General features: G+C 34.0%; 2 protein-coding genes across 6 annotated transcripts in view; one reads left to right on the forward strand and one right to left on the reverse strand.

Annotated features, from left to right (window-relative positions):
• The window catches only part of LOC121370690 (acetyl-CoA carboxylase-like), a 106,439-nt gene extending 100,048 nt beyond the window's left edge, over positions 1-6,391 (forward strand). For all 3 annotated transcript variants that reach the window (XM_041496096.1, XM_041496093.1, XM_041496094.1), the window contains 4 exons: positions 277-544; positions 1,464-1,634; positions 2,628-2,761; positions 3,643-6,391. In XM_041496096.1, coding sequence (XP_041352030.1) covers positions 277-544; positions 1,464-1,634; positions 2,628-2,761; positions 3,643-3,763 — 694 coding nt within the window. In that variant the 3' untranslated portion in view covers positions 3,764-6,391. The remainder of the gene's footprint in view (positions 1-276; positions 545-1,463; positions 1,635-2,627; positions 2,762-3,642) is intronic.
• A 672-nt stretch (positions 6,392-7,063) lies between these two features.
• The window catches only part of LOC121370691 (connector enhancer of kinase suppressor of ras 2-like), a 57,773-nt gene continuing 49,710 nt past the window's right edge, over positions 7,064-15,126 (reverse strand). For 2 of the 3 annotated variants that reach the window (XM_041496098.1, XM_041496097.1), the window contains 3 exons: positions 13,892-14,083; positions 12,660-12,853; positions 7,064-10,772 (listed from right to left, as the gene is read on the reverse strand). In XM_041496098.1, the coding sequence (XP_041352032.1) occupies positions 10,671-10,772; positions 12,660-12,853; positions 13,892-14,083 (488 nt within the window). In that variant the 3' untranslated portion in view covers positions 7,064-10,670. The remainder of the gene's footprint in view (positions 10,773-12,659; positions 12,854-13,891; positions 14,084-15,126) is intronic. The other variant, XM_041496099.1, reaches the window with a different exon arrangement.

Below are 15,126 nucleotides of genomic sequence, written 5' to 3' on the forward strand. Positions count from 1 at the left end.
TTTTCAACAACAGTATCGTTCAAAAATCTTCCATAAAATAATAAATATTGAAAATGGCTTATAAATAGAATACCCAACTCCTTACTCGCCAATACTGTTTATCTTGACTTTGGCAAGGGAAGGACAACATCAATTCACTTGTGCAAGATAAACGGTATTGCCTCGTAGCTCATTGAGTATTCTCTAAATATGTAACTACATTTATCATGTCTACTCGTCACCTTCTATCCTGAAGAGCTATGTTGTTTGAACAGTATTATACTTGCTGTGTTGTAGAGGTGGGGTGCTGGAGCCAGAGGGAACGGTGGAGATCAAGTTCAAGAAGCGAGACCAGGAGAAGGTGATTCGGCGCCTCGACCCCGTGGTGCGCAGTCTAGTCGAGCAGCTCAGCACCCCGGACCTGCCCAGCAGTGACAAGGAGCGGCTGGACAACGAGCTCGACAAACGCATTGCCCGGGTCCTGCCCATATACCACACCATAGCCGTCCAGTTCGCAGACCTCCACGACACGCCAGGCAGGATGGAGGAGAAAGGGGTGATATCTGTAAGCAGTACTGTTGATTGACAAACTACTTCAATGTGCACACAAATAGTGACTGCAATCAAAACCCTCTGTCCATATTGTCAGAAGTGTGGACAATGTTACTGGCAATTAATTCCAGCTACTAGTATTCAGTCCCACATTACAACTCTGTTTGAAGCACAGCCATTGCTACACTAAAGTCCGAACCACATTGTTAACAACTAAGATAAATTACTATCCTACCTCTAATTATCATTAGATTGTTCCCACACTTCATCTAAACAGAGGTTGTGAAAAAAACATTACAATGACACAGATTCCACATGCTAGATTATAACCATGTCACCTACATTGACTTTGCTCAGATTTGTTAGAACAAAACATATGCAATATTTTGCTGGCTGCCATTTTGTGTTTTTATAGAATGCTCTTCCAAGAGGGGTAGGTTGATATTAAGTAATCTGATAATGTCATGACATGCTGAGGTTTAACACAATTGTCATGATGTCAGATTTAATATTTACTTCAGAGGCTTGCATGTTTTGTCCTAGGAGATCTTAGCGAAGTCCATATCAGTGATATGGTTTCAGTCTAATATGTGGAATCAATGTCAATGTAATGGGTTTTACACAATTTATGTCTGAATAAAATGTGGAGAACATTTTATGGTAATTAAAGGTAGGAGAATAAATTATCGTGGTTGTTAACAATGTAGTTCGGACTTTAGTAGTAATTTAAAGTTGGTCTACAAATCCCTGTGTTTATTTCTTTCTATCAATATATGTTATTCCTTCATCCATCACCTGTTCACTGATCTCTTTCTTTCTGCATTAGTATCATTAAAAAGCAAAACAAACATCAGCTATTAGGTTTCAAACAATACACTCTGCTCTCAATGTAGTATTATTCATTATTCAATAAATGTTTGTATTTTTTTCAGGGTGTACTGCAGTGGAAGCGCAGTCGCAGTATCTTGCACTGGCGCATTCGACGGCGTCTACTCGAGAACCAGCTAAAGAACAAAATGCGTCCATTCACTCGGGGTCTGAGCAATGGGCAGCTCAACAACATGCTCAGTCGGTGGTTTGTGGAGGACAAAGGCACTGTTAATGTGAGTAGAGAGGTCTTGTGGTAGGGGCATGGCTTTTACTTTATCTAAGACCAGTTTGACAGCTTTGTTTTTATTTCGTGAATGTTCTGTAAAGAAAAAGAAAGTATGGACAAATATTTATTTTTCCAGTGAAAACAACCGTTTACTTCAGATTTTGATTACTTTCAGAAATCAGTTAAGCAAGATAATCTTGAGAATACATTCCGCCTAAGGTTGTCAGCATTAGTTAGGATTGTTACAAGTTTAATGTTCTTCAACTGAATTTGTTTTTTAATTTATGATGCCACTCTTATTTAATTAGTTTTTTTAATTGTGGACAAATTATTTGTTTTAAAATTTTATTCATTTTTTACAAAGTATTTGAATCTTAATGTTTTTCATATGCCATTTAAAAAAAGAGTAATGATTGACCAATCAACTGGTACAGTAATAGGGCAGGTTATGCCAATCTTAACTTTCTTCTTTAAAAAAAGGCCTGGGGGTCTCATATGATTCGCTTAAATTTATTACTTTATATCAGTGGGTGTTTTTTTTCTGTCATTTACATGCAATCACCTTGTGAATTAAAAAAAAGAAAAACCCCAAACAAGTTACTATACTAGATTACGACAAATAAGAAACAATTCCTAATATTTATTTTCTTCCCCATCCAAAAACATTACTGACAAACAAATGGGTGCTGTTTTGAAATAATTTTGGGTATTATCTTAGCACCTTCTGTATGTTAAAATGTCCAACAGGTATCGCTCAAGTTGAAAAATCCTGGTGTACATAGAACAGGACCCATATTTTTGAAACTATCGCAAAACTATCTTAGGCTATGTGACAAAGATAACTTAGAAAATCCCTAGCTAGGGCCCCATTTTATGAAGCTATCTTAGCTGTCCTCTTAAGTTGATCTTAGCCTTAAGATCGCTTCGTAAAACGGGGCGCAGGAGAATAAGTGACAAAGAGTGACAGCCAGTAGATGTAGCTCGTACTTGTGTGTTCCAGGCCTACCTGTGGGAAGACGACAAGGAGGTGGTCACATGGCTGCTGGCCCAGCTCGATGAGAAGACCCACACAAAGTCCGTGTTTGAAAACATCAAGTGTCTCCAGAGAGACCATGCCATGCAGCAAGTCCGCAGGTAGATACAAACTTATTGTTAGATTATAACAGTCTCCATTTTGTATCAGTGTCTCCAGAGAGACCATGACATTCAGCAAGTCCGCAGGTAGATACAAACTTATTGTTAGATTATAACAGTCTCCATTTTGTATCAGTGTCTCCAGAGAGACCATACCATTCAGCAAGTCCGCAGGTACATACAAACTTATTGTTAGATTATAACAGTCTCCATTTTGTATCAAGTGTAGGTCTTGAACAAATCAGTTTCATTGGTCACATACTTTTAGCAGATGATAATTGATAATGATTTCTTGGTATATAAACGTGATATGAAATTGAGGTAGAAGGTTATATTGTGCTAGTCTTTAGTGTGATGTAGGATTGACGACTCTCAGTGGACACTTATGGGTGCCAGTGCTCCATTACTGGTACTTCAGAATCTATAAACATAAAATTGGCATGAACACATATATTTTGAGCTGTATGAATTATAATCTTGGAATGTCATGTTTCACAAACATGCTAAATTGCTATATAATTTTGGTGAAAATGATGGGGTTTTTTATTATTAATCTTAGCTTGGTTAGATTGTTGTTATTACATATTACACTGATGGAAACACAATGCATCACACAAACAGTAATAGCAAATAATGACGTCCTGCATAGTTTCACATTATATCTTTCTATGTTATACAGACGTTACTACACTAGTAGTGAATTAATTACATTTGGGTTCAAATGTCATTTGTTCCTGTATTTCTTTCTATCTGTATATTATATCATCCAAAAAATTTTCTTGTTAACCATGTCTCGACTACATCGTCATGCTAGTTGTTTATCTTATGTAATATATTTTATCAAGTCTCTTTTTATTTATTATTAAATATTTTGTTTTCAGTTTAATACAAGACAATCCTGAAGTGGCGATGGACTCGATTGTTCATATCACCCAGCACGTCACTCCAGCTCAGCGGGAACAAATATCAAGAATTCTGGCCAACATGGACTCGGCAACATAAATCGTGGCCAGATTAGTTGTATACAGATACGAGAAACCAAAAAAATCCCACCCCAAATATTGTTCATTCTTTCAGTCGACAAATTCTTCCATTAATCCAGGATGTGAAATACTTCTTGTGAATAGGGTATGCACAATGTGCCAACAAGACTTAAGAAAAACAACAAATACCCTTAATAATGAATTTGTCCAATAGGCTGTAGTGCTGTTTCGAGTGGATCTGTTAATTGTTTGTGTTTTTTGTGTGTCTTACACTGCAAACATTAATTAAACAAAAAATTGGATGTGTATTGTTGTTTTGCATGTGTCAAGCTGCCACCTAAGGAAGTATGAATAATTGGTTAAAACGTGGCTGCTTGATGTAAACAATTTGAACTACTATAAAATAGAAAATTGAGTGATTTAGTAATATATTTGTTTAAATTAACTATTGCTATTTATTGTTTTACACAGGGTGTTGTACAGTACCTTATTCTGATAACAAACTTTATGCTATGTGCAGAAAAGTAAATCCTTTTTCTTCAATGAGTACTGTATTCCCATGCATTTTGTTTTACTCACTGGAATGATCAAGTGTAATCAAAACAATTTCAGTGTTGTTCAAGCCAGTGATGTCATGTGAAATAAAGTTATTAATTTTCATATTTAAATTGGTTTACACCTTTATTTGTATATTAAATGTGAGGCAACAAACTTGGTTAATTCTACCAGGTAATGATAACGCTGTATCTACATTGCGATATTACATATTAATGTTGATGAAGCATGATGCCATTAGGCTAGCTTTGTATTTTTGTAATTATAATGCTATAATGCTCAAATGCATCCATTTGAGAGAAGGGTAAAATGGCAGATGATAGAAGTGCCCACCTTAGCAGATTTGACTAACGACTGTAAATATTTTAGGATGTTTCACATTAGAATTTCCATCATGTTGACACATTCCATTGTAATCTGGTCGTAAACAGTTACTAATTGGTATTATTGATGTAATCATGGTACTTGGATTAGAAATCGAAGTACTGAAAGTCGGGGGTTTCTAACCCTGAAAGGCATTAATTCTAGTTTAAAGACTAGGTTTTTTTGTCATCACATTTTTTATATTTTGTCCATAGAATCAGTAATAAGAATAATTAATATATAAGAATGGGATGTGCATAGTTTATAAACAGTTATCTCGAGTAAATTTGTAAATTTCTCAAAATATATAAATTTTTAGCCGATTTGAATTTAATTGTGAATTCTTTTCACCACAAGGTTAGTAATTTATTTCCGAACTCATGTAGAAATTAGTGTTTCTGAAAATATCTTCCCAAAATGGCTTTTTAGCACCATTAATTTTGAATGTGTGCATGACTGGGGAGAGAATGGTATTACCAACAAGTACAGACGACAGACTACAGATTAGTACAAATAAAGTGACGAGATGAATATGACATTTACTCGTGTTTGTGGATTGATTGGTGCATATGGAGATTTAGTTTTTCACATACATGAATGACTCCTTAAATTGACCCCACTATTGAAATAATGTTGGGGAAAAGTAGTCCTATGCTTCAGGATTCCCAAATTTATTATTATATTGATTATAAATACTGAATGAGATGTAATATATGATATTGAAATTGAAAATCAAAATGTTATAGTTAATGAAAGCATTTGTTTCTTTAATTCATTAATTTTATTAGTTGATCATAATTCTGCTTGTTTTGCTTTATATTATAGTAGTAGTAGTAGTTCTTTTACAACACTATTAAGTTTTTTTATTAAATGAATAGTTGAACCGGTTTGTGAAAACCACCCATAATATCCATTAAATGATAGCGTTTATGTAGACCGAGGTAAAATTCATAATGGGGATGTGTTTAAAGTGTTGTTCGTAGATTGATAATAATTTTATATCAAGTGACCATTATAGCAAATACCTATGTCTGTCTGTATGTTACTGTAGGCGAGTGATCAGTGGCAGTTTCCCATAGCATACTGTCATTTCATTAAAGAGCCAAGTTCCAGTTTTGTGTCGTATTAAAGAACGTTATTCTATCAAATAGAGAATTTAAAGCCACCTGAATTTTGTTTTGATTTCTTACTGTCTTACTTAGAATATCACTTTCTACAAATCCCAATGTAGTCAGCCTGCATTACTGGACATTTGCAGCTACTATTTGTATTACAATTGTTGTGAATGTGTGATATGGAGTAACATGCACAGACATGTTTTTTTTTGTTTTTTTTTAAACTGCACTTATTTCAGGCAAGTGATGGGATGGAAACCTGCGTCTTTTGTGCATGCATCATTTGTAGTGCAATATTGATTTATGGAGTAAATAATCTTGTCACTTGTGTGTGCTGTGTATACTTCAGTGTTAAAATAGGATAACATTTCTCAAATTGTTAATGTATATTGCTATCTTAATCATGACAGTATTATACATATCTTTGCGTTAAAACTAACTGTTAATGTTTTCATTAGCTTTCTTTGTCAATTATTGTGCCGGTTTATGTATTTATATCTTAAATTACGAATGTCAATTTCAAAATGCTTTAATTTGAAATGCTTTAATTTGAAAAAAGGTCATAATAAAATTTCTACAGAAATTTGTTATTAATAAAGTCATTGTTTATCAAATTTGTTACTTTTTATGTCAACCTTAAGACTGGATAGATAAACTCGGACACAGATTACGACACGAAAGACTCCTTATTGTGTATGTGGTGTCATCCATGTCATTGGCCTAATGGTTTCAACCAAAACAGGAATAGTTGTTAGAATTCAGAAAAGGCAAGTGTTTCTGATACTTGGGGGCCCAAAAACTAGACGCTGGTCCAGACTGGCATTACAAGTGTTCCCAACTCTGAATGGATATGACATTTCTGTTGGGAGTCCAGTTTTACAGGGCATGATAAACAACCAGTTCAGCCAGCAAATGTTTCGCTAACATTGGTTTTCCATGAAGTGCATAAACCAGTCTGGCCATGTACACTATTGTGAGATTAGTAGAACCGGCACAGATGTGCAACCAAATGTATAAAAAAAAAAGAGAAGCTATTTATGGGCATCATTCCTACAATTGCACCTCGGTCAAATGTTTTACCACCGAGCTACATCCTGAGCTACATCCTGCCCCACGTATCAAAAAAAAAAAGGAACCATGACATTAAACCGACCCTGTATTTCAAATGGGAAAGGACATACCTGTCGTAAGAACAAACCATTCAAACTAATGGTTGTCAATTTTTAAAAGGTAAAACAACATTAACGCTATTATCTAGGATCAAGACACAAAAATGAAACCATGTCTGATATTGAGGGATTTAATCTACACAAACAACATTGTCCTAAGATACAACAATTACAATAACCGGCATGTACAATAACCGGCATGTACATGTAGAGTCAATAAATTACAATAGAAACCAACAATGAGCTTTAACAACAGATCCAAGTATAAAATAATATCAAAGATTTTATATTGTAATAATAAAATTTATCAAGTACACTGTCTTTATATCCATCAAGGCTGGGGGAGAGTGAGATGGAGGTCATAAAACAATTTTAAGGTACCCCACCCTCAACTGCTGTATAAATGAAGATATAGCTGTGGTTCCTGAATTTTACACAAATCCAGTCTGATAAGTATGAGTTTACACAGAAATTGTATAAAATACACAAGTCTATCCATCATGGAGATAATTACAAAATAGCAGGTCGTAACTATTTAAAAAAAAAAAAAAAAAAAAAAGCTTGGTTTACTACTCTGAACATTACCCAAGAAAAAGAAATGCAAAGCATATAATTAACATGGATTTCTTACTTTAAAGGATATATGTTGCATAAAAACACCAACGTACACAAGAAATGTTACGCCATTTTCAAGCAAATTTGAGAAATACTGAATTTATTCAGCTGAAGGTACCTCAATTTTTTATTTCAACTAAGTGCTAATTAATTTTCATCTGTTGATCCAAATTTTATTGGAATTAAAATTTTAAAAAGAAAATGGTGAAAAACAATTCATTACAAAATACAATGGACATTTGTATGTTAGTTTTCATGAATATAACTTAGAAAAATATTAAGCTAAAATGTGGTTGATTTGTAATAGGTGTCACAGTATATTAATTATTTTAATTATCAATCAATAAAGTACAACAAATGTCCAAATATTTGGCATTTTTTAAAGCACGTCAACATCATAATTTAAAACAGTAATTACCAGAATTTGGAAAAACAACAAACAAAAACCCAACAAAAAGTACAACAGGAGTATGAATTACACAGAATGAAAATCATACAGAAACTATGATTTAAAAAAACACAAACCTTTATCATTTGCTCCTTACTGTACATATATAAGCAACACAATGTATAGAGAAGTAACTATAATAGTTATAATACTAAATTATACACCCTAAAGTCTTTTGCTTGGCACACAATTAATGCTGACTCGACAATCACATCAGCATTAATCGGTAGGCGTGTGCAGGGCAAATTCTAATCTCCAGTTTTGCCCACACAGACTTGTAAATCCATGTATACGAAGGGCATGACTAGGTTCTCTACTGTAATAATATCTAAGCATTCATGGAAGAAATAAATCCACAGGTGTGTTCAGGATGGCAAGCATTCGCAATCACTTGCTAGACTGGTTTTTGTGTCTAACGTTAGATAAATGTGATACGATAGAAGATGGCACCAGTCCAATAGATTTGCCACAAATTCACACGCTTCATTGGAGAAAATTCACATTGTACCTGTGGTCATTACACTGAAGACTCGGAACATTTCCTGTTATTTTGCCCTCTATATAATAGAGTGCCAGTCCTACTTATCCAGGTTAAGTCATTTAAATTTAAATATTAACACACTAATATATGACGATCCCAACTTAACACTACAAGAAAGCGGTCCTATCTGTAAAGCATATCATAATTTCATTGCTGATTTCAAAGGTTTTGATGATGATACAGCCAGATTTAAAAACGACAAACAAATTGCTGAAGCTTCTACTCGATCAACTTCAAATGCCCCAATATGTAACCAATTCAATAGCGAACATCACCATCTGGACTTTAGTAGACAATAACACAAAAAAACTACCTTCTGCAGGCTTGAAAGTAATTTTTCAGTCGGTCACTTAACAAATTTCTACGAGCACTACCAATTACATTAAAGAAGACCCAGGCCTGTTATTTCAATTTAATGATCTTTTAAACCTATTTACATTATTCAAAAGGTCAACAGGGCAGACCTTTTATGTCATGCTCACTTGGCCCCAATTAATTTGATCAACTGATCACCACCAAGATGTATGAGCACCACCAAGACGTATGAGCACAATTTGGTGTTATTAAACAGTTGTAGTTATCTAGAGATTTTTAAACCTATCTTAGCGCTATGATATTGTAAATTTGTTTTAGACTGTGACATCACTATGATGTGTGTGATAGCTTACAATGGTTTGGACGATATTGTAGAGCTAAGATACATGTAGCTTAAAAAATGTGGGCCCTGGTCATAAACTGCACGATTCATGATATTTATTAAAAAATGGGATTAAGCACATTACAGCTTGATTTCAAAACCCATTATGGTTAGCTTTCTGACCATAGGTTGGAAATTCCAAGATTGTTGAATAAAAAACACCACTTAGTGGGGAAAACCCCCTGTATTTTTGTGCTTATATCCAATTAAGGGGCATGCATGCTGTCCTGTGTACACACACACACACACACACACACACACACACACACACCAGCTATCTGGACAGCCTGTACAGGATAGTGGGTTAGAGGTTAGTTATTAGTGAGAGCTGGTACTGTGAGACAAACCCACTACCTACCAGTCTCACATGTAATGGCTACATCACGAGGCTGGTAATAAAACTGTACAGTTGTTGCATTTATATTTTTCATTTAACAGAAAAAATTAAATGGGGAAGTGAGACTGGAGCTGTGACTGTAACCACTCAAGACTCAGCTGAACAATCGTGAGGCAAACTGACCACAATGAGTGTCAAACAAGCAACTGTGCAGGCCTCTCAAAATTGCAAGAGCGATAGTTTCGTTCGCGTGTCGCTTGTATAACTATAATTTTGCATTCGTGTACTAATTTAGGACATCATTTACGTGATCGTGATGGGTAACCTAAAAACAAAATGGGTATCAACTCGAAGAGACCTGTTGTGTGGGTGTAAATATGCCAAGATCTTAAATTAATGTTTTATCCATTTTGATACACTTAAAGTGAGTTAATGATACAATAAAATAAAGACGAAAATTCAACATGTACACTTTGTTTCATGGTTCCTTCACAATTTTGAAGGCAAAATTCAAGCATTTAGTAAGAACTTTTCACTGTAAAATTACAACTGTCAAGAATGTTTGCATTCACTGTATTCAAGTGGTAGCACTTTATCTCATATATTTTCGTATTTGTCGTAACAGTGTATCCAGCTATCTTCAATATTTGTGACAAAATGATGCTGCCAATAAAAAGATGTCAATAGTAGTACATGTTGCAACTGACAAAAATTTTAAGGGAATTTTGAAGAAGGTAAATTTTAATATTTATCAATGGAAATAAGCAATTCAAATCACTTTTCCAGATGATTTTCTCAAATTCAAGGACTTTTCAAATCTGTAAGAACCCAGTGTTCTGATTAACATGATTAAAAAACAAAACAAAAATCTTTGTTTTGCTAAACGAGCACTAATCTGTATATATGATTACTTGAAAAAAGACCCATAGTTTATTAATGTTTATAATGACTTAAATGATCATCAGAGGATGAGGGCAGTCCTGCTGCTTATAAAGTTTTTACAATGTGCCTCAGAGAGCGAGCCAGTGCTGCTGTTTTATGAAGTCTGATGATAACACACATGTTTATAGAGTCCTCCGTCTTGTTCTAAAGTGCGTCTGGGTAATGTTCGACGAAGTCCTGGATCTTCTCGTGTGTCAAGGGACCAGACAGAAAGTGATCGATCTCACACAGCTCCTGATTCTTGGCCTGCAAAATAAACAAACAAAACATTAAGGAACAATTATTAACTTACTCAAATAAAGTAGATTATTAGGCAGGAACCGATTATTGATCTAGAATGTGATTAACACTGAAATTATATAATGGTCAAAAGGTTTGTGTTATCTTCTTTTGTTGTTGCAACATAAGTCTTTCCTTAGGTGACTGACCTTTTTTACAATACTTTTAAAAAATTACAATATAATGTGGGGGTTTTAATAGTTACTGTATAAGCCACAAATTAATTTTATGTTTACATATATGTAAAGAAAACAGGTATCACATAAGTTTACTAACTAATGTAAAATTTAGTTAACCTCTTAGGATGCAATTAATCCTGAACACAATCATAGTAGATTTTAATGAACCAATCCGACTGATCTACAAGAACTTGGTGGTATAATCGCCATTAGTGCTTTTAAACTGATCATTTCAAAAAGTATCCTCACTGTATGTTTTTTTCGTTTTTTTTCATGTCACAAAATGCAAAGTATAAATTTAAGAAAGCCTTATGAAAAGTCTTTTGTCATATAAAACCAACCATGAGACAATTGAATTTATTCACTCTGCAATTATGTGAAACATTGCAATAAATATACTGATCTTGAAGTTGCAGTGTTCATTAAACATGCATCAGGGAACACTTTGTTTAGTATCATATCAGGATTCACAACAAGTTTCAGAGATCGCTACATAATGTTTAATGTTAACTACTTGTTGCTAATCAATTTTCCAGCTGACAGCAAATGTTTCTAATAAAAAGTTTCAAAAACAAAATGTTCCCTGTATAGTGTTGGTGCATATTTTGCTTTAAGTATGAAAGTTTAAATAATTGTTTAGAAATGAAATGATGCACTGCATTTGTGAGGATATTCTGTTTTGGCAAAAACCTGGAGAATGACAAGCCAACTCTTTCAAATAGATACACATGAATCGATGTAACAGAGGTGAAATTCGGGTGAAAAAGCTATAAATGATCTTGCAAAAAATGTGAAGCAACATTTATCATGCAAGAATGTCTAGCATATGCTCAAGTGATCCTTAAAACAATTTGGTTTACAACAGGGAAAAGAAAACATGGCTGAAACAAAGAATCTTTTTATTGCCAGTCAGGTTACAGCAAGTTGTTAGTCGTATAGTTCTTCATCTGTATGCCATCTAGTGGACAAGGTCCTTTTTCTGTGCAGTAATACACATAATAATTGTATCAGAAGATATTAGTAGTCCAAGACAAAGAGCAATATGGTGGTAATTCCTGTATAGATGTTTTAGTAACAGCTAATGAATGCAAAGTCAGTATGATGGAAGAAGAAATGTTTTAAAATATACCAAACAGTATTCATGGTTCTGCCATTTAATCATAGGAAACTGGATCAGTCTTAATTGGAGTTCAGCAAAATGTTCAGCAGCAGTGATGCATATCATACACTCGACAATGTAGTGTGAAATATCATTTGAATATTAAGAAATAATATGGTACATTAATGCTATATGCCAATTATTCTATTAGCAAGATGATTATCCTTACCCTAAACAGTGACAATTATTTTTTAACATAACCTTTAGTTAATTATTTTAATAACAAAAAATACCATTGATTTTCATTCTTAAATAAATTTTTAAAATATCATTAATCTTCAAATACAATATTTTGGGAATGCCCAACTGTCCAAAAATTAAGAAAAGTGAAAGGCAATAATTATTTTTCCACACTAAATTAATATTATAAATAATTTTATTAAGATGATTTTAATTACCGTTACAAAAATCCCTAATTGTCAGATACATCAATATAAGCATGGATAGATAAGCGTAAGGTCAAGAAGGCATTGACAGTTAGTATTATAATTATAATGATTATACTAAACTTCACACCTTCAGAGTTCTCTGGAGGGCCTTCAAATGTTTTAACTTTTTTAACTCATTCATCGATGATGCCATTTCCAATACATCGGATGTGTTAATCTGACTTCGCCGCAATTGGTCACGATCAATACCAGTGATGGTCATATGCTTCTCATGCATCAAGCGATAAAACTCAGTAAGGTCATCAATAGGCTCATCGAACCCTGGAAATAATTTAAACTGTCCAAATGTGGGAGCCGTTTAAAAACATCTATTGTGCTGGGATTGTCCCCCCATTCTTTCTTGCTAATAAATGTTTTTAAATTATAATAAATGAACAAGACGTGCTTACTGAAAGTTTAAAATTTTAGTGAAACAAGTGCAAATGTTTTTTTTAGATACTTTGCATAGAGAATTTAGATCTAATCCTAAGTTTTGTTTCCTAATCTAGTGGTCAGTAACATATAAATTAGAGGAAAAGTGCCATAAATGATGTAAACCAAACCACAAATGTAGGTTTTTTTTCTACCAAACAATACAGTAACTGTAAATCATAAAATATTAGTGATATTAAAATTTAGTGAAATCCTAACAAGTGACATATTAGCAATATAAAACTTTAGCGAGGTCGGCATATCAGAAACTGAAAAAAACATAAGCTAAAGTTGTAGGATCAAATAAAATAATACTTTTGACGTTAAATGCAACTTACAGGCAACCTAAATTTAGTGGACAATTGCAGTAATGTGCATGGTAACTATTTTTGTTTGCTATCCTTTTGGTTTAATCAGTAGCATGCAACCATTGTTTTATGTTCAGTTAATCACAGACAAAACAATTGCACAAAAAGTTTCGAAACAGTCTCTTAAATGTCTCTTTAAATTTAACGTCATGAAATATTAGCACTTAGTATGACCTCGCTAAATTCAATAAAATTTTATGGTCACTAATATTTTTTGATTTCCAGTAGTTAGTAAAAATTATGAAAACCCCCCAAATGTGAACCATTCTGGCCAGCCAATGTTACATTTTGAAAACAGTACCCAATTTTGTCCTTTTGTATTGTGCAGAAAAATGACAGCTCTAAATGTATGATTGTATGTGATGTCATGTTAGGTTGTGATATGCTTAGACCTGTGAATGCTCTTAATTCTTGTGAAAACTTTTGTGAAAGAAAGAAAAAAAAATCATATAAACAAGAGCAATAAATGAACAACAACTCTGCACTGGTTCTGTAAGTTCCTGTCGTCTCATTGTATTACCTTTCGATCGCACTTCGACAGTATCAGGACTCTCTGAAGGTGGTGATTCAGTGGAAACCTCCTTGGGTGATGTGTGATTTGCAGGCACGATGGTGCTGCCGAGAGACGACACACTGGACAGAGACTGAAGACTGCCCATCGCCTGGTGACTAGTATCATCGGGGTCGTCATCACTCTCGCTGTAATACTGGTCTGTCCAAAGGAAAGAAACGTTTTAATGACACAGTTGTAATCCATGGGTATTCTATAATGCTGAGCTGTCCAAAGGAAAAAAAACACCTTTTCAATGACACAGCTGTAATCCATCGGTATTCTATAATACTGAGCTGTCTAAAGGAAAACAAAGAGTACCGGTGAGGTACATGATACGCCCGTCAGGAGTTTGATGGAAAATCATAGATATTAATGAATATGTTAGGGGTATGATTCAATTCTAATTATGTGAAATGTTTGCAATGGGATGGATGAACAGTTTCTTTTGGACCAACTACATGTGAGGTTTGATGGTTCTGTATGCAAGATATGATCCAGACAAGGATTTACTGTTATGTGCAGTAGACCATAAAAAGTAGGTCACAGTGACCTAGTAATAGTATGTGACACACCACCATCCCAAGTTGTTCCTACATGTGAGGTTTGATGGTCCTGTATGCATCTGTATGCAAGAAATGGTCTGGACAAGGATTTACTGTTATGTGCAGTAGATCATGAAAAGTAGGTCGCAGTGACCTAGTAATAGTACGTGACACACTGCCATCCCAAGTTGTTCCTACATATGAGGTTTGAAGGTCCTGTATGCATCTGTATGCAAGATATGGTACTATTAGTTAATTGGACTGTCAAACTGAATATTTTTTTTTTTTTAAAGAATACTAATTTAAAATTAATATTTCTGGGTTTTTTGTTCAGTATATGTTACTTGCGAAACCCAGTCTAAAGAAACCCACTGCTGTCACATAATACAGACAGGACAGTACATACTTTGGTACAAGTATGCTTGGTTTTTCTCCACTACTGGCTGACATAGGAAATACTTATCTGTAGAAGACACAAATCTGGGTACATCATGTCTAGCACAGGTTTTCAAAAGCAACTTTAAAACAATCATTAAAATGATTATTAAGGAGATCTCACAAAAGTAAAAGTTTAAAACTTATCTCCAAAATAGTTAAGATTCCAAATAAATTTTCCAAGACTGTAAAGATATTTCTATTTGTTACATTTTCAAAACCATT

This window comes from Gigantopelta aegis, chromosome 4 (assembly GCF_016097555.1).
Source record: "Gigantopelta aegis isolate Gae_Host chromosome 4, Gae_host_genome, whole genome shotgun sequence".
In the NCBI taxonomy this organism is placed as follows: domain Eukaryota; kingdom Metazoa; phylum Mollusca; class Gastropoda; order Neomphalida; family Peltospiridae; genus Gigantopelta; species Gigantopelta aegis.